At 45.6% G+C, this 22,574-nt stretch overlaps 2 protein-coding genes across 9 annotated transcripts in view; one reads left to right on the top strand and one right to left on the bottom strand.

Moving 5' to 3' along the window:
- Nucleotides 1-12,751, top strand: part of BOC (BOC cell adhesion associated, oncogene regulated) — a 70,535-nt gene extending 57,784 nt beyond the window's left edge. For 6 of the 7 annotated variants that reach the window (XM_016150686.2, XM_016150680.2, XM_016150683.2 and 3 more), the window contains 12 exons: nucleotides 429-736; nucleotides 4,095-4,257; nucleotides 4,662-4,772; nucleotides 5,267-5,473; nucleotides 5,832-6,013; nucleotides 6,405-6,510; nucleotides 6,883-7,005; nucleotides 9,189-9,410; nucleotides 10,152-10,387; nucleotides 10,602-10,678; nucleotides 11,206-11,399; nucleotides 12,313-12,526. In XM_016150686.2, coding sequence (XP_016006172.2) covers nucleotides 429-736; nucleotides 4,095-4,257; nucleotides 4,662-4,772; nucleotides 5,267-5,473; nucleotides 5,832-6,013; nucleotides 6,405-6,510; nucleotides 6,883-7,005; nucleotides 9,189-9,410; nucleotides 10,152-10,387; nucleotides 10,602-10,678; nucleotides 11,206-11,399; nucleotides 12,313-12,500 — 2,117 coding nt within the window. In that variant the 3' untranslated portion in view covers nucleotides 12,501-12,526. Of the gene's footprint in view, nucleotides 1-428; nucleotides 737-4,094; nucleotides 4,258-4,661; nucleotides 4,773-5,266; nucleotides 5,474-5,831; nucleotides 6,014-6,404; nucleotides 6,511-6,882; nucleotides 7,006-9,188; nucleotides 9,411-10,151; nucleotides 10,388-10,601; nucleotides 10,679-11,205; nucleotides 11,400-12,312 lie in introns of all 7 variants that reach the window. The other variant, XM_016150687.2, reaches the window with a different exon arrangement.
- An 818-nt stretch (nucleotides 12,752-13,569) lies between these two features.
- Nucleotides 13,570-22,574, bottom strand: part of CFAP44 (cilia and flagella associated protein 44) — a 103,195-nt gene continuing 94,190 nt past the window's right edge. For both annotated transcript variants that reach the window (XM_016150677.2, XM_016150678.2), the window contains exons 32-35: nucleotides 21,506-21,707; nucleotides 17,587-17,747; nucleotides 16,251-16,385; nucleotides 13,570-14,603 (exon numbers count right to left, since the gene is read on the bottom strand). In XM_016150677.2, the coding sequence (XP_016006163.2) occupies nucleotides 14,430-14,603; nucleotides 16,251-16,385; nucleotides 17,587-17,747; nucleotides 21,506-21,707 (672 nt within the window). In that variant the 3' untranslated portion in view covers nucleotides 13,570-14,429. The remainder of the gene's footprint in view (nucleotides 14,604-16,250; nucleotides 16,386-17,586; nucleotides 17,748-21,505; nucleotides 21,708-22,574) is intronic.

Below are 22,574 nucleotides of genomic sequence, written 5' to 3'. Positions count from 1 at the left end.
TCGTGCCATGGTGTTAAAATCCCACAGTGAAGGGACATGCCCCCAACCCCAGCATTAGACATGTGAAAGAGGGCACAGGGTTCCTGCACCTCAGCAGATAGTTCGCTTAAGACGAGGCTAGTGAGTAGGCTCAGGAAAACAAGCAGATTGCAGAGATGCTTGCCTGCCATGCCTGTGCCATGGCGAGAAGCCTGGGCATGAGCTTTCCCTCCTGCAGGGCAGGGGCATGACCCTCTCTCTTCCCGCAGAGCCTGGCTGTGTGTTGAGTGGACTGATGGTCATGTCAGGCCCTGAGCTGGGGGCTCTTCCTGTCCCAGCGGTCTTCTCCTTTTTCTCCCGGGGAGGAGTAGGCAACAGCTCAGCAGGTGACCAGGGGATACTGACACCCTCTTTCTTCCCTTGTATTTATTTTCTACTTGGTTTTCCAGGCACAACCCCAAGGCCATGGCAGGATGCTAAACTGGACACTGCTACACCTCCCATGCCACCCTCCAGACCCAGAAGCCCTGACCAGATGCTGAGGGGACACTCAGGACTCCCAAGGCCTCTGACGTCAGTGCAGCCAGCTTCCCTACAGTGCCCTGGAGAGAAGGGGCAGGTGGCTCCTGCCGAGGCACCCATCATCCTCAGCTCACCCCGGACCTCTAAGAGTGACTCATATGAGCTCGTGTGGCGGCCTCGGCACGAGGGTGGCAGCCGGGTACCCATCCTGTACTATGTGGTGAAACACCGCAAGGTATGCTGCCTGGCGTGATCCCCACCTCCTCTCAGGCTGGGCAGGGGGTCCCTGCCTGCTGGCCATCTCCCACTGAGCTCCTGAGGCCTGGACCAGCAATCCCCACTGCCGAGCACAGCCTTCTTTCTCCTCCCAGAAATCTGGGTGTGTTGGGCATTTGCGACCCTAAGCAGCCTGGAAAAAAGCCGTGTGTTTGCCTTCAGGTCTGAGCTCCATGCACTGGTTTCCCAGAAGCCGATACCAGCTTCTAGTCCCAGAGGAGAATTAATAGTCTCCCTGTTAACCATCACCCGTCCTTCCCTCTGTCATTTGTTGATGTTTTGTTTTGTTTTTTAAGCAAAGTAAGCTCTGCTGGGTACATACCTGCAGGAACTCTGGCATGGCAAGCTAGCTCTACAGCCAGGAAAACAAATATTTGTGAACAAGAATTTTCTCCGAGGGCTGTAAAATACCCCCTCAGTTCTTAGGATTCATCATGGATCAGGGTTGACAAGCAGGCGTTTGAGTTGAAAACACATCACGTTGTTCAGACCTTAACTATTTCTCTGTGACAGAGGGAGTCTGTCTGGGTGAATGTTTTGGTAGCTGTCAGGGAAGAACTCTCTGGCTCTCACAGGGTATGGGACAGAGCCGAACCAGCCTTTCCTCTTGGACAGTTTGTCCTGTGAGGCAGGACAGGGCCCCCAGGCTGCCACCCATGTTCAAGACTTTGCTCGCATTTGCTGTTACCCTTCAGGGAAGAAGGACATGAAGTTCCCTTTAGAAAAATGCCCTTGAAAAACGTTTCTGTTCATCCCAGGTGCATGCCATTTTCCTTCTAAGGCCACTAGACAGTAGACAATTACTGTTCTTAAATAAATTTTAAAAAATCTCATTTGATAAGTAATAACGAGTTATAAATGCTAGATTTTATTTTGTATTCATAATGTTTTGCTTATAAAAGTACTATGTGCACTTAGAAGGAAATTTGGAAAGTATATGAATGTGGAACAAAAAGCATTTATCAACTCATCTTCCCCCTCCAGAAAACAGACAACAAAACTAGCCCTGCACTGCAGAAAATGCTGGCTGTGCAGAAGCCCTTTCCCCTGCTCTGGACCCTAGCGGCCCCTCTCATTCTGTTCTTCCCCTTTCTTGCTCTCCTAGGAGACCTTGGGTCTAGACAAGCCCACAGAGACATTGGGTTCATCAGAAAGACACCTAGGGCAATGCTGCCTCCTAGGTGTGGGCCAGGGCGGGGCAGTCCTCTTTAACCCTTGGCTTTCTGGCGTCTTCACACCAGCCAGCAAAGGGGGTGAATAACTTTTTAACAAAAAGCAGCATTGTTTAGCCCAGGTTATGGGGCAGGGCTGGTCCCAATCTTTACTTCCTTGTGTAACTGGACACCTCCACCTCAGAGTTGTAGACAAAGATCAGGGCAGGCCAAATGCTCGTGGTCCCCAGGAGACAAGAACCAGCATGAGAGCAAGAATAATATTTTTCAGGCCAATAGGTGGCCACGAAACTGCCTCAGCAAGAGGCAGGCTGGCAAAGGCCATGCGTGGTGATCCGGAAATGCCAGGCTGAGGCTGCGTCTACTGTCTCAGTGTGTGTGACGGTGACTAATTACCGTTCCATTTCTTATTTTCATTTCTGAGCCCAGTGGAAGTGTGAGGCCAGCACTGGGAGAGCTGAGGGAGAAGGGACAGAGGGGAAGTAAGAGGATAGTAACCCCCGCTGGGCGGGCTTTTATTAGGACCTGGACCGTGGGGGCACTTGGAGCTATTTGGTGGACATTGCCAAGGCAGAGATTACGTCTTGAAAGCAGTCTCCTTTCTTGAGGAACTAACATGTCTTAAAGACCGTCACATAAGAAAGGATTTGGAAATCAAAACAGCATTTGGGTTGTTTTTTCAGCCCCCTTCTCTTGCTGGAGACTAGGACTCATTTAGCTCATTTTCACTTTTTCACACAGTGAAGCAAGTTTCATTTCCTGGTACATCTGCAGAGCCTGGGCTACTGTGTTTGGGTTTCCAGCACCACTGGGGATTCTCAGTTTGTAAAAACGTCTCCCCTTGGAACAAATCCTGGAAGCTTGACATTAATGAGCCCAGACCGTCCAGTCCCTTGAATAGCAGGTTTTGTTCTACTTGGGAATATTCTGCTCGGGGTTAAGAGCTTTCCTACCAGCTGTTTAGTTCCTTCAGAAAACCGTAGCTTCAGGTTCCAGCGGGCTCTCTGAGATGTGCACAGTTGGCAGTTAAGTCTTTTGTCCTGAAAAGTAGGGTGGGTGAGAGGAAGTAGCCTGTCTCGGCATTGCCTGTTGGGAAACCTGGAGCTCCTTTATTGTTTTTAAAGAGCTGGGGATCTGAAACCATTAATATTAATCCATAGTCATTACCATTCATCTACAGTTTTTAAGTTCTAAGCAAGGTCTGCGGGCAGGAGCAGAAAAACTAGGGTTGAAATGACGGAGACCTCACGGAGTGAAGGATGTGGGGCAGTCGGGAGAAGGGTCGGGCATTTATTGGGAACCTGCTGTGAGCCAAGTTCAAAGCTCAACACTACATAAATCACCTAATCAGGATAATCTGAGAGATTTTATTTGCCCTGTTTTACAAAGGAAAAGCTTGGGGATCAGAGAGGTTAGGGAAGTTGCTTTGGGTTGCACAGCCGATAAGAAACAGAATGAGGATTTGAATCCAGAATTTTCTGGCTCCCAGATTCTTTTTCTTTCTAGGATATGACAATTATGAGAATGCTCTCTTGGTTTCTGAGCTCACTAGCGATGTGATATTAGGCAGATCATTCATCTAAGTCTTACTCTTCTCATTTGTAAAGTGAGAACATTAACACCAATCTCTTGGACTATTGTTGTGAAAGCACTTTGTAGTGCATAGTAAGTGCTTAATGCCTAGCACGTAGTAAACACTTGGCAAGAGTGGTCATTTCTACTGGCGCTGCTATTTTTATCGCCATTCTCCTCTCGTTAGAATACAAACTGCAGGAGCTATGTTCGGCTCCTTCTAGGAGAGCAAGGAGAAAGAAAGTAAATATGGAACTTTTCAGGAAGAGAGAGAAGTCTTTGGAGAAATCCTCGGCAATATCAGTCAGGCCTTTTGACCTTCCCCTCTGGGTTTTCTTTGATGGGGCCATTAGCTGAGAGATCAGGAAGCCCGAGTTCACCGTCCCAGAGAGGACAGATGTCCAGGAGCCAGCAGGACCAGCCCGAGCTCTGCAGCACACCCCACCCCAGTCCGGCCCATTCGCCTTTCCCTCCTTCTGCCCTCCTGGGCTCAGTTCCACTTTCCTTGCAACCCACAGCCCACCCGTAGCTCCAGGCTGAGGTGCAGGTCCTGACACCAGCCACCTTCTCCAGCAGGTCACAAACTCATCTGATGATTGGACTGTCTCTGGCATTCCGGCCAGCCAGCACCGCCTGACCCTCACGAGACTTGACCCTGGGAGCTTGTATGAAGTGGAGATGGCAGCTTACAACTGTGCGGGCGAAGGCCAGACGGCCATGGTCACTTTTCGAACTGGTAAGAGTCAATCGTTTCTCCCAGCTTGGGGTTTCCATGGGCCTGAGCAAACCATACCAGGCCCAGGTGGGAAGCCCTGCTCACCTTTTCCCAGTCACTTACCTTAAAAGTAATCTTCCTTCCAGTTACTGTCTCCCTGTGGTTTGTCCACACAGGCTTAAGTCCCACTGCTCAGCAGGAGAGCCACCAGCCGGCTTCTCTGGCATCCGGTACCCCACCCCCTCACGCAGGGGCCAGATGCAATAATACCATGGCAGTCAGACAGAGCTGGGGATCAGACCACGCTTCCAGTGTCCTGGGTTTTTTGCCTCACCTTATCAGACCTCAGGCAGAAAGGACTCTGTGGAAAACGGAGACCTAGCACACACTCCCCACCTTGCTGATCTCAACCCACTTCTACGCAGGACGGCGGCCCAAACCCGAAATCCTGGCCAGCAAGGAGCAGCAGATCCAGAGAGATGACCCTGGAGCCAGCCTCCAGAGCAGCAGCCAGCCAGACCATGGCCGCCTCTCCCGTAAGCCCCCAGCAACCCCGGGGGGCGGGGGTGATGAGAAGTCAAAACCGGAACCAGGTCTACTGCTGCAAGGCTCACCTCTGCAGGCTGAATGGGATCTTGGGTCTGTGGGTCCAGAAGTCCTTATGACATTTTCCTAGCATCTCCCCAATTAATCACAATGAGGAACTATAGATTGGAGCTTTCCAAATAAAAACACTGGAGGGTGACATGGGTTGCTGACCCTGTGGGTCCAGAGAGAGTGGAGGAGAGAGCAGCTGGCCCATGGTCTTCCAAACTCTGACATTAAAAATGTATAGCTTCTAGAGGTCTTAGCTTGAGTGCTCCTCCTGGGAGAGGGGAACCCAGGTAGCCCTAGGGAGATCTGATGCAGCTGGAGGGCTGTGGGGTCAGGACCCTGTGAGGAACAGGCCAAGTCCATTTGCAACATAACCGTGTTCTAATCACGTCCCTGCCTCCTGCTTTCTTCTGCCTTCATATCTGAATTCCCTCAGCTCCAGAAGCTCCAGACAGGCCCACTATCTCCATGGCCTCTGAGACATCCGTGTATGTGACCTGGATTCCCCGTGGGAACGGTGGCTTCCCTATCCAATCCTTCCGTGTGGAGTACAAGAAGCTAAAGAAAGTGGGGGACTGGATTCTGGCCACCAGCGCCATCCCTCCCTCCCTGCTCTCAGTGGAGATCACAGGCCTAGAGAAAGGTAGGGGCCTGGCCACTGTCCTACCTGGTCCCCCAGCTGTCCCCCAGCCACTGGGAGGAGAATGGGGCTTTGGAGGTTCTTCTCACTCGTCCTCCACCTTCTGCTAGACTCCTGTGGATGTTCTTGGTGGCGTTACCTCGGCCCCACAAGCCCTCCCCCTCTTCCTCTCTCCCTAAGAGTTCGGAGCCATCTCCTGTGTGGCTCCTTTCTGAAAAGGGTGGGAGTTCTTGTGAGTCCCTGGGGCTGTGCTTTTGGGGAAGGGTTGCTGAGAAGATTACCTCCAGATGCTGGCCGGTGGGCTGCGGCGGAGTCGGAAGGTGTTTACCAGCTCCTGGGTTCAATGAGTGTCTCTCACCAGGCACCTCCTACAAGTTCCGGGTCCGGGCTCTGAACATGCTGGGGGAGAGCGAGCCCAGCGCCCCCTCCCGGCCCTACGTGGTGTCCGGCTACAGTGGCCGCATATACGAGAGGCCTGTGGCCGGCCCTTACATCACCTTCACTGATGCAGTCAATGAGACCACCATCATGCTCAAGTGGATGGTAAGTGGCCTTGCATAGACTGCAACCGGGAAGACGGGCTGCGCTTCCGCTGGGCAGAGACAGGCACAAACTACTTTTCTGCCTCCCCTCAAGTGTTCCTCCGTCTGGGTACCTAGAAATTGAGGGACTCACCCTCACGTACCCAGGCAGGTTCGGAGGGGACTTAAAGTCTTTGGGGAAATGGCAGTTTGTTTCTTGTCTCCAAGCTAAATAAAGTAATAAGTGATCTCTACAGCATTCTCCAGAGAGCATTGGGGATATCACTGGACATCATGGATCATGGCTGCCAGGGTCCCCTAGGCTGGGGTAAAATTTCCCTCCCCCAGTGGTTCTGCTCACCTGATGATTTCTCTGCTCCATTGTCAACACGTTTCTTCTCTATTCCCTACAGTATATTCCAGCAAGTAACAACAACACTCCCATCCATGGCTTTTATATCTATTACCGACCCACAGACAGTGACAATGACAGTGACTACAAGAAGGATATGGTGGAAGGTGAGAAACACTTTTGTGTGATTTACTTTCCTCTGTTGGCAAAGGGGGGGTCTCATCTCACCGTTGGTGAAAGTATAAAACCCGGGCTGGTATGACGCACAGCATCTGTGTCCCATATCATTCATTAACTCCTTCGTGACACACTTGGGGTCATCGAGTTCATAAACCCACATACTTCCTTCCCACGGTGATGGGACAGCAGCACCTTGAGTGGGAACCTAGAGCATTTCCTTGACTGTTCCTCCACCACATGGCCCCTGTGCCCGTCAGTGGCGCCAGTCCAGACACCAGCCCCCGCTGAGGCTGCCTGCCCCTGGGGGCCAAGCAAACCAGATACACATCCCCACATGTGGCTCTTGTTCTCTTTCCCAGGGGATAGATACTGGCACTCCATCAGCCACCTGCAGCCAGAGACCTCCTACGACATTAAGATGCAGTGCTTTAATGAAGGAGGGGAGAGCGAGTTCAGCAACGTGATGATCTGTGAGACCAAAGGTGATTCTCCGGGGTTTTCTGCTCTCCTCTCATCATTTTCAGCAAAGTCGCCGTTGTGTGCACCTTGCTGGGTATCTCTTCCCCAGGAAGACTCATTTTTTTCCCCAAGTACCCTTCAACTCTGTCATTTTTAACCCTTCTGTTCGTTTGCCTGTGTCTTGTATTAAGTCTGAATGGGCTGTCATCATGACAGCTTCAAGGAACTTGGGAACTAACTCACACATGAATTCGTGGAATAGAACCCATTTTCAGGTTGGGAACTTTCCATAAACACTTTATTCCTATGCTAAATCTGATGTTTACGTTCGTTGGTTTACTTAATTAAGCACAACCCCTTGAGATAGGAAAGAAACTGAGCATCTGGAGAAGATAGACCTTGACCAAGGTCATGAAGCTAATTCAGGTGGAGCAGGCTCTGGGTGAAGTTCAGCTAACTACAAGCCCATACTCTTTCTCTGCACCAAACCATGTTAAACATATTCACACAATAATGTGTTAATAGTTTCACATTATCGATAGGTGGATAGATATCATTATCTCCATTTTGCAAATACTGAAAGTGTATTTAGCAGGTGTATTGCAAAGAAAATTAGGAGACAATCACGAAGGAAAAAGAAGAGACAAGGAAACAACCCATTTTCCCATCATGGCCACATTCGCTCCCCAGTTTGCATTCCTTTCCATCACTTATTCAACAGATACCGAGCGACTCGTGTATACATCTTGCACATGAGTGCAAGGGGACAGATACCTACACAGCTACAAATCAAGTGACACGCACAGTGTCCGGGGCAAAGAACAGAGACTTCACAAAGGTTTCATACTGGTCTTTTGGAAATTTTGGCTCTTCAGGCTGGACTGAGGAGAGAGTTGCCTAAGGGACCAGATCAGCCTTCAAGTAACTCCAGATGGTTGGAATGTATGGCACCTGGCAGGAGGACAAGGGAGGGGATGCTCAGGGAAAAGGCCAGGGACAATAGTGAGCATTGGGTCATCGAGGAAGCTCTTGGCTCTGAGGTGGAGGAAGGTCATTGCTGGATATGTTTGTGGAGAAAAGTCACTGATGACTATGCAAGAATGGCTGAGGGGAAAGAACAGGGGCTGTGAAGTCAACATAAAGAGAAGGGTTGGATTTGGGTCTCTTTTCTGAGGACATGTGTGTAGGACCAGGGACTGACAGCATGTAGGGGCTGGGAGAGAGGGAAAGGACTTCAAGGAGACCTGGAGGTTTTTAGCTGGCAGTACCACACAGGTGATGTTGCCATCTGTTGATGTGGCCAGGAGAGAACCAGATCCTATGAGAAAAGAATATAGTGAAAGAGACTAACAGTCTGATTCTTTTGAGACATTGACATGCAAATGTCCCAAGAGAGTAGGTCTCCTTTCTGGTGAGGGTCCTGAGCCAGGAGTATTTGGGTCATCAGGATATAGGTTAGGATGTATCAATGGGAAGAGATGAGAGTACACAGAGAGAGTACAGACCTAATATCTGAGGAGAAGACAGAAAAGAATGGGAAAAGAGAAATGGAAGCAGCAGCAGTTAGAGGTAGTGGGGAAATCAGAAGCCTGTAGTATCTATCGGAAAGTCAAGGAGGAGACGCTGTAAGAGTTAACGATGTCAGAGACACCCTGATGATAGCAAAACCCAGATGAGAAATTCACCATCTTGTCACCTTTCAATTGGCATTTCACAATTACCGTCTGTCCTAGGGAGTCCTGACACGCCCATCTCCCTTCTCTGTAACCCCAGCTCCTACATCTCTGAATCTCCCCAGGAAGAGCAAATTCATGAGTAAACTCTTCCACTCCCAGCTCTTTTGTTGGTTCCGTGCATTTTTCATATTTTCTTCTAAAAGTTCACAGGCTCTTCTTCCAGTAAACCCCCCACACCACTTATGCACAGAAGACCCAGTCTGACTCTAATGTGTGACTCACAACTATCTCAGGTTATATTTTGAAATGTAAAGTTCAGTTCTCTTCAACACCACCAAATTTCACAGCAAAGTGCTGATTTCGTGCTGAACTTGGACACCACACTCATCTAATAACGGTTTCGAGGCCCTGTCTTATGAGTTTGACCCTCTTTCTGACATCTGTGGAATCAGAATATTTTTTCTTTTTATTTGTTGGGAAAGAAATGTCAAAAAAATAGATGCTGATGTGAGTTTTGTTCACCATTACAGCTCGAAAGTCTTCTGGTCAGCCTGGTCGACCGCCACCCCCAACTCTCGCTCCACCTCAGCCGCCACCCCCTGAAACCATTGAGCGGCCGGTGGGCACAGGGGCCATGGTGGCACGCTCCAGTGACCTGCCCTACCTGATTGTCGGGGTCGTGCTGGGCTCTGTCGTCCTCATCATCGTGGCCTTCATCCCCTTCTGCTTGTGGAGGGCCTGGTCTAAGCAGAGTGAGTGACTCTCCTCAGCCCCATGGGGAAGGAGCCCTGGGTGGGGGGGAGGGCCTCCAGTCCCCCAAGAGGCTTCTGCTCAGGGAAGGATCGGAGGCACCCTGCTTCTCATTCACTGGAGCTCAAGCTCCAGGGTCCCCTGGGGGGCTTTTGGAGAGTCAGAATACTCCAAGACGGGGCCCTTTCTTCCCAGCTCACGGACCTTGGCAGATGGAGTTGAGTATGAAGTGGGAGTTTGTCCTCTCTGCGTCTCGGGAACTCAGTACTTATCTGCTTCCAACTACTTTAACTATCTGAAGCTGCTGCTCTGACCGCATATTCCTATTTACCTGCCTCTTCCCTCCAAACATTTCGTGCCTCTGAGGCCAGGGCTGCCTTGAACTTTCCCCCTTGTCTTAGGTTAATCTGACCATTATCCACTAATTTCTGCTTCAAATGGCAACACACTTGCTCAGCTTGCCTCACCTAAATATTGTTCCTTCTGGTGGTTCACCACCTCCTTCCACTAAACCCACCTTTGCTTCTCTCTCTCCTCACCCATCTCCCCACTGCAGAAAAAGTCTAGATGTTAGAAAGAAATGGGTGACAGGAGGAGTATTCTGAGGGAAAATATTCTCATTCTTGGGGTAGCGTCAACAACCTGCCTACCTCATTTGGTCAGGAGTTTTCTGAGATTCATGTGGAACTCTTTCAAACTGCCCCAGGCTTTCTTGGTCTAAGCAAATCTTTCTGTTCTTCCAGAACATACAACAGACCTGGGTTTTCCTCGAAGTGCCCTTCTGTCCTCCTCCTGCCAATACACAATGGTACCATTGGGAGGACTCCCAGGCCACCGAGCTAATGGGCAGCCCTACCTTAGTGGCACCAATGGACGGACCTGCACCAATGGGGTCCATGTGAACAGGGGCTGCCCTGCAACTGCCTTGGGCTATGCAGGCATGAAACCGCAGCAGCACTGCCCAGGGGAGCTTCAGCAGGTAACGCAGTCCCGGGTGTATGGGCAAGTACAGGCAGGCTGCTGTGGGGGGAGTGGTTGGGCTGCCTTCCGGGGCTTCCTCCCTTCCAGCCTCTAATACTAGGCTGCTAGCCTAGCTTCCTTCAGTCAGGAACAGTTCATCCTGTTGAAGAACGAACAGGAAAATTTCGTGGACTCTCAGACGTGGCCTTTTTGTTACTCTTTCTTTTGAGCAGCAGGATGACACCAGCAGCCTGCTGAGGCAGACCATTCTTGGCAACGGATATGGCGTCCACAGTCACCAGATTCCCAGGTAACCAGGCCCCTCCCCATCCCTGCCTTCCACTCCCTGGAAGCTTACTTGCTCTTTAGGTCCTCAAATCTAGCGTCGGTCACTGAAAGGTGAGTACCAGTGCTTCACGCGGGGATCCCCACATCTGACAACCTGCTCCGCTGAACTCTTACCCTAGGGATAGTTGTTGCGTTTGTAGCTACGATGCCCCTTTCTTGCTGTGGAGCATGGGTTGGCCTCCTGGAATCCTCCCCTCACTTGGTAGGCCAGAGTAGCCACGTACTGCTGGTTTTGCCCAGAGGCCCCTGGACACCTGATTCTACGTTCTTTCATACACTCGGGACTTGCACGGAATAAAATGCAGATAGACTAGAATTACCCCCATGGAAATGATGACGTGGCACCTCTTGATGTTCAAAGGGGAGCAGTCCCTGCCCATCTGAGCTCCGACCTCCTGTGGCGCCCTCAGACAGGGAAGCAGCTGCCCAGTGGGGATATGGGCCCGCTCTGCCTGTACCTCACCTCCTGATCTGGTCTCATGCATGCAGGGGAACCAAGGCTGACCCAGACGAGGGCTCTTTCTTATATACACTGCCTGATGACTCAACTCACCAGCTGCTCCAGACCCACCAGGACTGCCACCACCTCCAGGAGCAGCCTGCTGCTGCCAGCCAGTCAGGAATGAGGAGTGTAACTCCGAATCCTGGGCCTGAAGTGACATGGGACCCTCTTTTTCACCCAGGTCAGTGCCAGGGGCCGGGCAGGAAATTGAACAGTCTGGGGATGACATGAGGTAGGCATCCAGGACCCAGGAGTGGCTTGGAAAAGGGGAAGATAACAGTCATCAATGGTGATGCTTGGTAAGGAGCCATCCATAGCTTTTACATAGGAGACACAGAGGAAGGGAGGGTGGCTGGCCACCCTTCTTCCTTCCTCAAGGCTCAGCAGAGTGCAGGGGTGTACCAATTGGGTCCTTTTTCAGTGCGGTGAGCTGTGTCCTCAAAGGCTAAAGAATAGGATACTTTGCCATTTCAGAGAAAGAAGTCCTCTGGGCTCTGCATTTCAAGGCCATTCACAAATTCCTACCACCTCTCATCGCACTAAGAGATGTTCTCTAATTGTTCTGAAATACCTTGCTTTGTTCAGTCTTGTCTCTTAATTAAGGACTAAGGTTACATCAATCATTAAGGAGCCAAGTTCTTGCAAACATCATCATCACAACTCTCTGTGCTTCCACCGAACTTTTTCTGCAAGGGACCCAATGCATGCCAGCCCAGTCGGTGCAGGGCATCCTACTGTTGTCTTCCTTGTGGCAGTCTCTTGGAGATCAGTGGATGCTTGTTTGGGTGCAGGATGGATCAGAGGCTTGGCTAATTTAGTTTCTTAGCCTCCATGGCATGAATGTAGGTCCTTGACCCTATCTCTGAGAGCTGAAATTTGAAAAGGCACCTCCTAGAGCCAGACCAAGCATCATTAAAACTGGACTGCCTCATTTAGGGGAATGAACTATGAGTGGAGTGATCATGATCAGACTCCATACCAGAAGGGTGGACCAGTGTAACCAGCTGCTATCACAGAGAGACTGACCCATATCACTGAGCATTGGTTCATGGTCAGTCTGGATTTTAATATGTCCTACTTTTCTCTCCCCTCAGGGCCCCCATGCTGCTTGGGCCTTGTACCAGTTGAAGAAGTGGACAGCCCTGAGTCCTGCCAAGTGGGTGGAGGAGAGTGGTTTCCCCAGCACCCCACGGGGGCCTACACAGGACAGGAGCTTGGGCTACGGCTCTCCCCTAGCCCACCATTGCATGTATCTTTTGAAACACCACCTCCCACAATTTAGACAGAAGCCAGTATTCCAGAAAGATTCTATATTATCATTTTAAAAAAGGGACAGAGAAAATTCGTATTTATTTTTCTATAATAGCCATATTTATATATTTATGCAGTTGTAAATAAATGTATATGTGTTTTTATAATGCCAGAGAGACATAGAGACATAGGGAATCCTACCAAGCGGGGTATGAGAGGGAAAACGAAGGAGCTACAATATAGCAGGAGTCAGCCAGGAACACAGACTAGCCGGAACAGACTGAGGAGGCCCGCAGAGCAGCTGCTGAAGGCAAGAATCCTAGGCGCACAGTTCGTGATGACCATGAGGGAAAAGCAAGGGCCACAGTATCACAGGCTGGAGACACCTGTGAAGATGGTTGGACTGGTGCTACAGAAAACGTTTTCAGATGCCCGTGAGAATAGACTCAGATGTGTACAGTACTGTAAGCATTAAAAACCTTCCAGAATCAATAATCTGTGGCAACATATCTTTAAAAATAAACACTGTAACTTCTAAATAAATGTTTAGTCTTCCCTGTAACCTTTGGCCTAGTCGTATATGAGTCAGCATTCTCCTCAGGGTTGAGTCTTTGAGTATCTGAAGATATCCACTTGTGACATTTTCAGATCCATCAAGAGATGAGATCTGGAAAAGGTGGCAGTCGTTTCTAATTTTTTGCCTTGTAAATGTTGAATGTCAGTTTTTATTAATGCAGAATGAAAAAGTGTTCAGTCAAGGAGGGGACAGTGTTTAGTAGGCAGGGAGAAGTGGGTTCACAGTTCTCTTACCTACAACTGGACTTGAGGTAAAACTTTGGTCATATCAGTAACACTGTCTATAGAGGGGTGTGTGTTGAAGCCCAGGTATATTCTCCCTTTGTTAAGTGTTATGCTACACGTAAACATGTGGAACCTGATAAAATTCCTTCCCTTCTTTCCAAAGATACACCAACATGGCTAGAGGAATTGACTCACTAGTTGTTTAAAATCAACATGCACTTACTGCTTGCTGTCCAACCACAGGATTAGCCTTTACATGTGCAACTGGAACTAGATGGAGGCAGACTTGCAGCGCATCTTCTAGATTTCAGGAAAGCTGAATTACGGATGAAATGCCACTTGATCCTGTTAAGAGTGGTCACGCCAGACCCTGGCTTCTCTCATCATAAATTGAATAAACAAGATGATAGGAAAGCCCAGGAGTGACTCTAATGGTCTAGGACAAGTGCACCCTCTGCTGGCCAGAAGAAACAGCGCCAACGTTTAGATGTTAAATCTTTCCATCCAACAGCTAACTTGGAAAAATTGCCATTGAGACACAGCATATTTTCAGAAGAGCGGTATTTTGAAAATATTTTAAATAAAATTAAGGACTATACATAACCTGGAAATGCTAGGAAAGGAGAAGTAGAGCAGGTAAGAGAAAAAAGATGTGACTTCAGACCACCTGGCCAAAAGCCTATATGTCACTTCCAGGAGTGGGGCAGACAGGGCTAATGTTCTCAGTCTTCACTTAGCTAATCCAGGGGGAACCACAAATCTGGGCTAATGCCCTCAATGATAGTTTTTCTTGCCAATGGCTAAAAATTCAGATAACCAAAAATCAAATTTCCTCAATGGGATGTATCAAAGATGGTTCCTTACAGTTTGAGATACAGCCTTCTAAGACTTCATACTCAATCTAGTTGGTTCCAAACAGATCTAAAATGATTCCATTCAATAATAAATAGATGTTGGACACTGCAGTCCTAAGATAACCAAAAATTATTGAAACTACATCACTAGATGTGGTTTTAGACTTTTAGATCAGTTCACTTTAAAATAACAGGATTGTTGCAGGAAACAAGGAAACTGAACTTCTGCTGAATTTTATGTCAGAAATCTCGGATAGATTTGAAAAAAAAAAAAAAAAAAAGCAAACTTAAAAGGCCCAGGGGTTTCATCTGTTCTCCTGTGGAGTCTGAATAGGTGGGAGGATAAGGCCACCTTTCTTACGCAAAAGAGTGATCTCTTCCTTTAAGGCCAAAATCCTTTCTGCCTGGAACTGGATCAACTGAGTGACCTTCTCTCTCGCCACAATATCTGCTTTCCGAGGGCCCTGGAAGGCATTGCCCTGTTGAGAGAAAGAGAGAAAACACCTCCCTACTGTAAGAATAATTTGAGATGTGAAAACTTCCCTGTCCTTGTGCCTTCCAGTCAGTTTAAATAGCCATGGCTCCTTTAAGGAGGCTCACAGAGCCTGAAATCCCACCATTAGACATGCGTCCCTTTGGGCTGATGAACAACTCAAAATGCAAGTCCCCTGTAGATGAGTAACTCAAGCTATCAGTCAGTCATTCATACCCTGAAGGACTCATAACTGGAATCAAAAAGGCAAGGTCCCTCTGTTTTCTATACAGCCCACAGTCATTTTTTTTTTTCCCCAAACAGGAAATCTTTATTTCCTTATCTGATTTCTTCCCTGTCCAGCCCACCTCTGCTCATGCTTCAGACATCACTTTTAGGGAGGCCCTCTTTGCCCTGTGGACTAGGCTAGGATTTCCTGTTCTGTGTTTTGTGAAAACAGCCATGATATATTATTGTAATTAGGTTGAATCATTTGAAATTTATGATACTTGACCACTTTTAAACTTAAAAAAGTGGCAATCTGTTATGGTTCTACCTGAACGTTTCTTTGATCACTGTCTGTCTAAAGAGATCCTGTGCCTCTTAGATACAGGGCCCAGTGTGCCTAGATCTCATCACTACCCAGTGTTTACCTTGGAGCTTGTTACATAAATAGATGCTCAATAAAATTTGCACGTTAAAAGAAGGGATATGCCACATTCTGAGTATCTACTCTCTACCAGTTGCTTTTCATATGCTGTCTCATTTAATCCTCACAACGCTGTGAACTAGATGGCATTATTCCACTTTTACAGATATGGAGACTGAGACTGAGAAATTCATGAATTTCTTAATATAGGCCCAAGTCCTTATATTACTGGGGCTAGAAGCAGGGGTTAGATCAGGTTATCTGAAGCCAAAAGCCCATGACTTGTCCATGACTCTCACTTACTATGGCAGACCTTCATAGTAAGTAGAGGCTACTGTTGTTACCCATAGCTTCTGCTTCTCCTCCCTTGTCTACCTTCATTTTAGAAGCCATGAAAGCTGTACACTAACTTTACTCAGCTTCTCTTCCAGCTAAGAGTGGCTAAGTAGATATAAGCAGAAAACTTCTGCTTTCTAAATGAAAAAGAAGAGGCTGGCCTATGGATGTGAAACTGAGCTGAGGCAATCTTGTGACTCTGAAGGAAATTTCAAAGAATCAGAATCACAGAGATACTGGCCCCGGCATCACAGGCCCACTAAACCAAAACCCGTTAGTCAACGCCTCCAGACTTCTTGTTAAGTAAGAAAAATGACTCCTAATTTTTTAAGCTACTTTCAGTAGGGCTTTTTGAAACTTGCAGCTAAAATACATGTGCCAACTCATGCCCTGTCATACTGGTCGGTCATTTTAAAGTCACTTTAACTTTTCCTTCATTCTCACCATATCCAAACAAATTTTAGTTATTGTTATTTGACATGTTTTTTGACACTAGCTGCTTGCCATCCCAATTCACACTAGATTTTTGTAAGAATAGTAGCAATGGAGTCGGCTTCGGAGGTAGACTAGCCTCAGTTTCAAAACGTACTTCCCCATGCATGATCTCTGAGAGCTACCTTTACAGAGCTAGCCCAGTTCTAACAAAGGGTATCAAGAAAGGGAGCACACCTGCTGGTTCTGTAGTGTATTCAATCGAGAATCAAGTTTCTTCTTTTCAATACACAAATCATTCATCTGGTGGAGCTTTTTGGTGTGTTCTTTTGTCTTCATCATCAGTTCCCATCGCACTTGAGCAATCTTTTCCTACCAGAGCAGGAAGATGCAAAATTAATTAAATGAATGAAAGGAAATAGAGAAAAACGAATGTCCAGATTTGATTAAAACCAGTGGGCCAATGGTGTGCACGTAGGAAAATATAATCAGAAGCCAGTATAACCAGAAGCAACTGCATTTGGTCTGGTTTGACTAGAGAAAAGATAAAAGCAGGTAAAAATAAGACAGACATAGATGCCACTCCATTCTTGAGGAAAGAAATCAGTGTGCATACTGAGTGCTGGTATTCATTAATTAAAAAGGAGAATGATAATTTAAGTGGGAAACTTTCACATATTGCTTTTCCCCCAGTTTTGGCCCAGGATCCCCAAAATACATGAATGGTCATACATCTGCTAGTGGTTTTCCTTTGTTCTCTTATTGCTTCAACAAATTACTTTAGATTTCACGTATTCTTTCCAGCATTCCCCTGATAGAGACCAGTCCCGTTGACATAAACACTTAAGTAATTTGCTTCTTCGCAGCACAGTGGCAAATCTTGGATAAGAAAAGATGAGATGAGAAAGCACTAGGAACCTCTTTTTTCCTATCTACTGATGAGATAAGACAGTAAACTGGAGAAGACACAGTGGTTTGTGGGATTATAAAATCTTTGTAAAAGCTCCTGCCTTTGAATCAGGCTGTAACGGGGGCACTGCCTCATCTCATGGCTCTGGGAACAATGCATGCATTAACATCTTCTAAGACCCTACCAGCGAAAACAGTCCATGCCTTGTTATAAAATTTATTACTCAAGAGATGCTTTCTAATTTCCAGATTGTGACAGCATGCAAAAGCTATATAGAAACATACAATTAGGATCCTCAGAGTATAGCAATTTCATTTCTAAAACTATTAGAATATTTGCACACTAATGTAGACCTCGGAATGAAATCTCTCTGCAATCTCTCATGCCATTTTGCCATTATATTTTCATGCACCCTGGATGCCAAACCCCAGTGTTGGTGCTTTCACTCCAAGACACACAAGTCCCTCTAACTAAGTGAATGCTGAAGAAGCCAAGACAGGCTTAAGATTACAAGATAATGGAGACAGGTGGGCAGGGGCAAGTGGGCTCAGAGACCGGCCTCCAGCTGTACAGATGCTTCGCAGGAACCACTTATAGCTCACCAGGATTTCCTGCCTCCACCCAAACTGAACCAGAGTAGATCACATGCTCTCTCATCCTTACCTCCCACATCTTTATTTCCTTTGCGTTCAAAAGCTCCTTCCGAAGTTTTCTGATCTTCAATTCTTCAAGTGTTGTATTCACAGAAAGTGTCTGAAGAGCTTCTAGGTCTATCACACGGCCAAACTTGCTGATCATTAGTTGACGGACTGTTTCTTCCATTTCTAAAAGAAGACGGTGGCCATCACGTTGTTCCGTGATATTAAATGAACAATACCAATTACAGTAGCATTCTACAAACGGCTTTTGTAAGATGGTAAAGGATTTCATGTTACCGGCTGATTTTTCCTCTGACTTTTCACCTGCTACTTTCCTCATTTAACATGCCCATTCCTGAATTGTCATTTCATCTACTTCAAAATCCTGTATAGAACAGACTTATTTTCCCAACTGGCTAACTCACCCTGATCTGCCCCTCCTCAGACTGCTAGTGGAGTTAAATTAGATTATGAACTCAGTTTCTCCTTTTTTATTATTGATTTCTATAGCATCTAAGAATAGAGCAAGCACTTAAAAGAAGTTTCCATCTCACACCAAGTAAAAATTTAAGTCCCTGTGCTATTTCAAAAGGCCCTACATAATCCACCCCGCCCTGCCCCTCTTATCCCCCCCCTTACTATGTCCTTTCCCACATCTGTCTCTTCATTTATACCAGACATGCTGGCCTCCTTTTTGCATCTCAGATATTTCAAGCTCACTCCCATCTCAGTTCCTACTGTCTGGAATGCTGTTCCCCAAATAGCCACATGGCTCACTCTGCCCACCCCATTTTCTGAAAGCAAGTTGTAAGTAAGACCTGTGAAGACTCATTTCCAATACACTCAATTCTGAAGGTGTAACTAAGAGCAGTCCTTGTCCTCTAACCAGAGAGAGCCACATTTTATCAGCTATGTCACCTTTCCAGAGAGCTTCCTGTCCTCTCGCGGACCTCAGCCCTCTCTTTCCTGGCCCTTTTAATACTTCTTTTTAACAACTATCTCCAGGTAACATGTAATATATTTTACTTTGTTTATTATCTTTCCCCAGTGTGAGAAAACTGGGCTACCTAAGGAAAATTCCATTTGTGGGCTCTGAGCTCCCCAAGAAAACAATCTTGTAACAAGACTTCTCAGGTACCAGACTGTCCCAGAATGAAATCTGAAGGCCCTGAGGTACAACAAAATGATACAATTCTGTTCTAGTGCAGGAATTGATTTCAGGTATCAATGTTATAGTTGAATTGTAATAGTGTAACTGGTATGGCTGCCACTTTGCACAATCCAGAAAGAAGCTATTTATTTCTATTCTTTTTAAGTGTTTCCATGGACTTGTGTAATGTGATAGCCATGATAATCAATGATGCACATGAAATGGTTAGATTATTTGCACACATGTGGCTAGCCTGTGGCTGCTGCTTGGCCTCTCTCAGCAAGAACCTTGATCACCCCCCCCCCCAGGCTAGCCCCATATAAGTGCATACTCTCTCCCATGGCAGCCTCATGTACCAGGATATGTACTCCGGTCCTTACCATTCCCCCTGTGGAGCCAGCCTAATGCCTGTCTCCTATTAGTCCAGCTGATGTTCACCGGGAACATGAAAGCTTCTGAAATACTCGCTATCCACCTTCCCTGTGGCTGTGAGCTGGGCCCTCTTTGGAATGCAGTGAGCTTATCCCATCCTAGTACAAGTTCCAGATTCTCTCCTTCTTCCTCATTGGGTCTAGGGATGCCAGAAGGCAAACACAAGCTGACACTGACAGTGGTGTTTCTCATCACTGTTAAGCCGTTTTTTCTCTGGATTACAGGAAAGGAACCCACTCCTAGTTTCATATTCAGAATTAGGAAATCAGTCTTTGACCAGATCCACCATTTGCTTTCAGAAAATGGGCTGGGTTTAAGAGAATTGAAAGTCACTGAACAAAACTCCCACCACATGAAACTATTTCTTTTTATTTGAACTAACACTCCAAAACTTTGAATACTTCATTTTTCTTCACACGTTTTCCCAAACTGGGTTTACCCAAATTGAAACAAGCTTCCTCATTTTCATACTACTTTATGTCTTGGTTTGATGACTAGTACTTTCAAATATAAACAACATTCACATTCAGTCTATAGAAGCCAAAGGAATGTGAAGTATGTGAGAAACATTAAAACCTCAAGTCTTACACCTGAGAAAATTTTGTGTCTCAAATAAGTGTTATTCAAACATGGAGTACTAACATGTATTTTTTAATTTTATAATCCAGCCACCCATGGGGGCAGAACCATCAGCACTCATTGGAAACTGGCCTCTACGTATCCAAGCAACTTGGATTGGTGGACCACTATATCATTTCCATTTTCTTTTCCTTTTTCAAATTTTCTTCTAAAAATCATTATTTGTAAATACACATAACATAAAATGTACTATTTTAATCTTTTTTAAGTATACAGTTCTGTGGCATTAAGGTAGATGCTATGGTATTGGTAATATTATCTTTATCAAAGCTGGAATACTTCACCACTTATACATATGTTCCATATAGCAAATATTATAAAAAGTATTTTAAAAGATAATTATCTTTACACTGCATTTTATACTATCTACCGCAATTCCAGGTGGATTAAAAACACAAATGTAAAGAACACTACTAAAAGAGAGAACGATATAAAAATATCTTATGATCTCAAAATAGGGGAAGATTTCTTAAACAAGACACATACACAATGCACAAACCATAAATAGATGGACAAAGTTAACTACATTAAGATTTAAAATGTCTATATCCCTCAAAATACACTAAACAAAGTAAACAGGCAAGCCACAAACTAGAAGGGATTTGAAGTACATTTGATGGACAAAGAAAGACAGAATATAGAAAGAACTCCCTAAAATCACTAAGAAAACAAAAAAGAAAAAAACAGAAGTAAAAAATGGGTAAAAGATACAACTGGCCAGTTAGAGAAAAGGAAACACAAATAAATGTATGTGAAGCTGTTTGACCTCACCAGAATCAAGGAAACGTAAATAAAAACCACAGTGAAATACAACTTAACATCTACTGGGTTGACAAGACATACTAAAGTCTGATAGCATCAAGCAATGATGACAATATGAAGCCTGGGCAATTCTCACACACTGTAGGGGGTGGGGAGCTAAAATGGAATAACTATTTTGGAGGGTGACATGGCAATATCCAGGAGCACTGAAAATGTACACATTCCCCTGTGACCCAGAGCCCCCCATCCTGGGATTTCTCTTCTCATACACATGCGCAGAGAGACATGTACACGAAGGATTGCTGTAACATTGTCTGTAATCATGAAAAATATCCTGAATCTCAACAGAGGATTGAAGAGATTACCTCCTTCATAGTCCTACAATGGAATATTATAATAGCAGTTATGGTAAATAATTATTATAGCAATATGGATAACTCTAAAAAGCTGGTTTAATAAAGTGAACTATAAAATTATATAACATAGTATGTCAGTCAAAAATATGCAAAGTAGTTTCACATATTGTGTGTGGATACATGCATAAACATACATGTGTTCTCACCTGGTGCTGGATCCTGGGGAAGGAGATAGCAGAATATTAGAAAGAGAAATGCCTTCGATTGTAACTTCAGTGGTTTATTTTTTCAAGCTTGGTAGTAATACATGGGTTATCAGTATATCATTCTATATTTCATTAATATAAAACCTTTTGTAATCCAGAGAAACTATTTCTATGATAAAAGATTTATCCCTTTAAAATAGGAGAGTGATCGTCAATGGTATCAGGAGAAATAGTAAGTAGGAAGATAAGAAGCTGTTGTTGTTTCCTCCTGATTCTTTGATTACTTACTGTTTTCAAAGACAGAGACAGTCACTTGATAGTTTCCTCTTATCAACAAATATTACATATGAGGAAATATCGATAAATATTACCAGATAATCCATGGGCTTAGTTACTCACTTTGTATGGTTTTTGCCATCTCTTTCTTTTCTCGAATAAGCTGTTTACGCCTCTCTCGAAATTCTTTGTTAATTTTTTGTTGCTTAGAATTCTCCTCATGGAGCTGTACAATTCGATCTTGGAGCTGTCCCAAGGAGCGATTAGAAAAGACCAAAGTTCCAGAAAGATCACTAGGTATTTCTCCAAATACCACATACTCGATCTAACAAAAACAAAACAAAACTAAAATCAAAACAAAGATCAAATTAAATGTAAAGTCATAGAAAGCATGAGGGAAGCACTTCCTTTTGTTCCTTGTTTAGGTTACTGTCTTTGTCACCACTAAGTAAGGTGAAAGCGGGAGGCTGCCTTCAGATAGTAAGCCACGTTAGATCCCTCTGGGGACAGCAAATCTTCCCACATAGATTATGGCTCATATCTACTGCACAATGATAGAACAAACATTTCATGGTTGGCATCTTAGGTAAATTGCTACATACAGCTAACTCAGTTTGGTTTAGGTTACACAAAGTAAATCAAACCCAAAACATCGCTGGAGGCAAAAATGACAAAACTGAAACTGTCCTGTGTCAGGCACATCAGAAGACGGCAGTGTTCTTTGGAAAAGACAATAATGCCGGGAAAATAGAAGGCAGCAGGAAAAAAGGAAGACCGAATATGAGATGGATTGACTTCATAAAAGAAGACGTGAGTCCACAGGAGCTAAGCAGGGCTGGTGAGGACAGGACACTGTGGACGTCACTCATTCATAGGGCTGCCCGGAGCCAGAGCCAATTCCACAGCACCTAACACTGACACGCAACATAGGTAAGGCTAATCTTAGGTTTCTCTTCTAAAACGCAGCTTTCTCTCTTTACCTGACAGAAGACAGTATTTTTCTCTTTTCTCGTTCAGCCTTTTTCTCTCATTGATACGTATCTCTGCATTTTAATATGTTACAATTCAAGTGGAGTGTGGAAATAAACAAAAAAAGGCAAAAAAGAGAAAGAATATTTTCCTTTTGTCTTCTCTCATTAATAAGTAGAGATTAAAATAATTATTATATCATTAGTTTATGTCTATTTAAAGA

The sequence above is a fragment of the Rousettus aegyptiacus genome, unplaced genomic scaffold, assembly GCF_014176215.1.
Source record: "Rousettus aegyptiacus isolate mRouAeg1 unplaced genomic scaffold, mRouAeg1.p scaffold_m13_p_4, whole genome shotgun sequence".
In the NCBI taxonomy this organism is placed as follows: domain Eukaryota; kingdom Metazoa; phylum Chordata; class Mammalia; order Chiroptera; family Pteropodidae; genus Rousettus; species Rousettus aegyptiacus.
The sequence above is the reverse complement of the archived record's forward strand: the minus strand, read 5'-3'. Positions and strand labels throughout refer to the sequence as shown.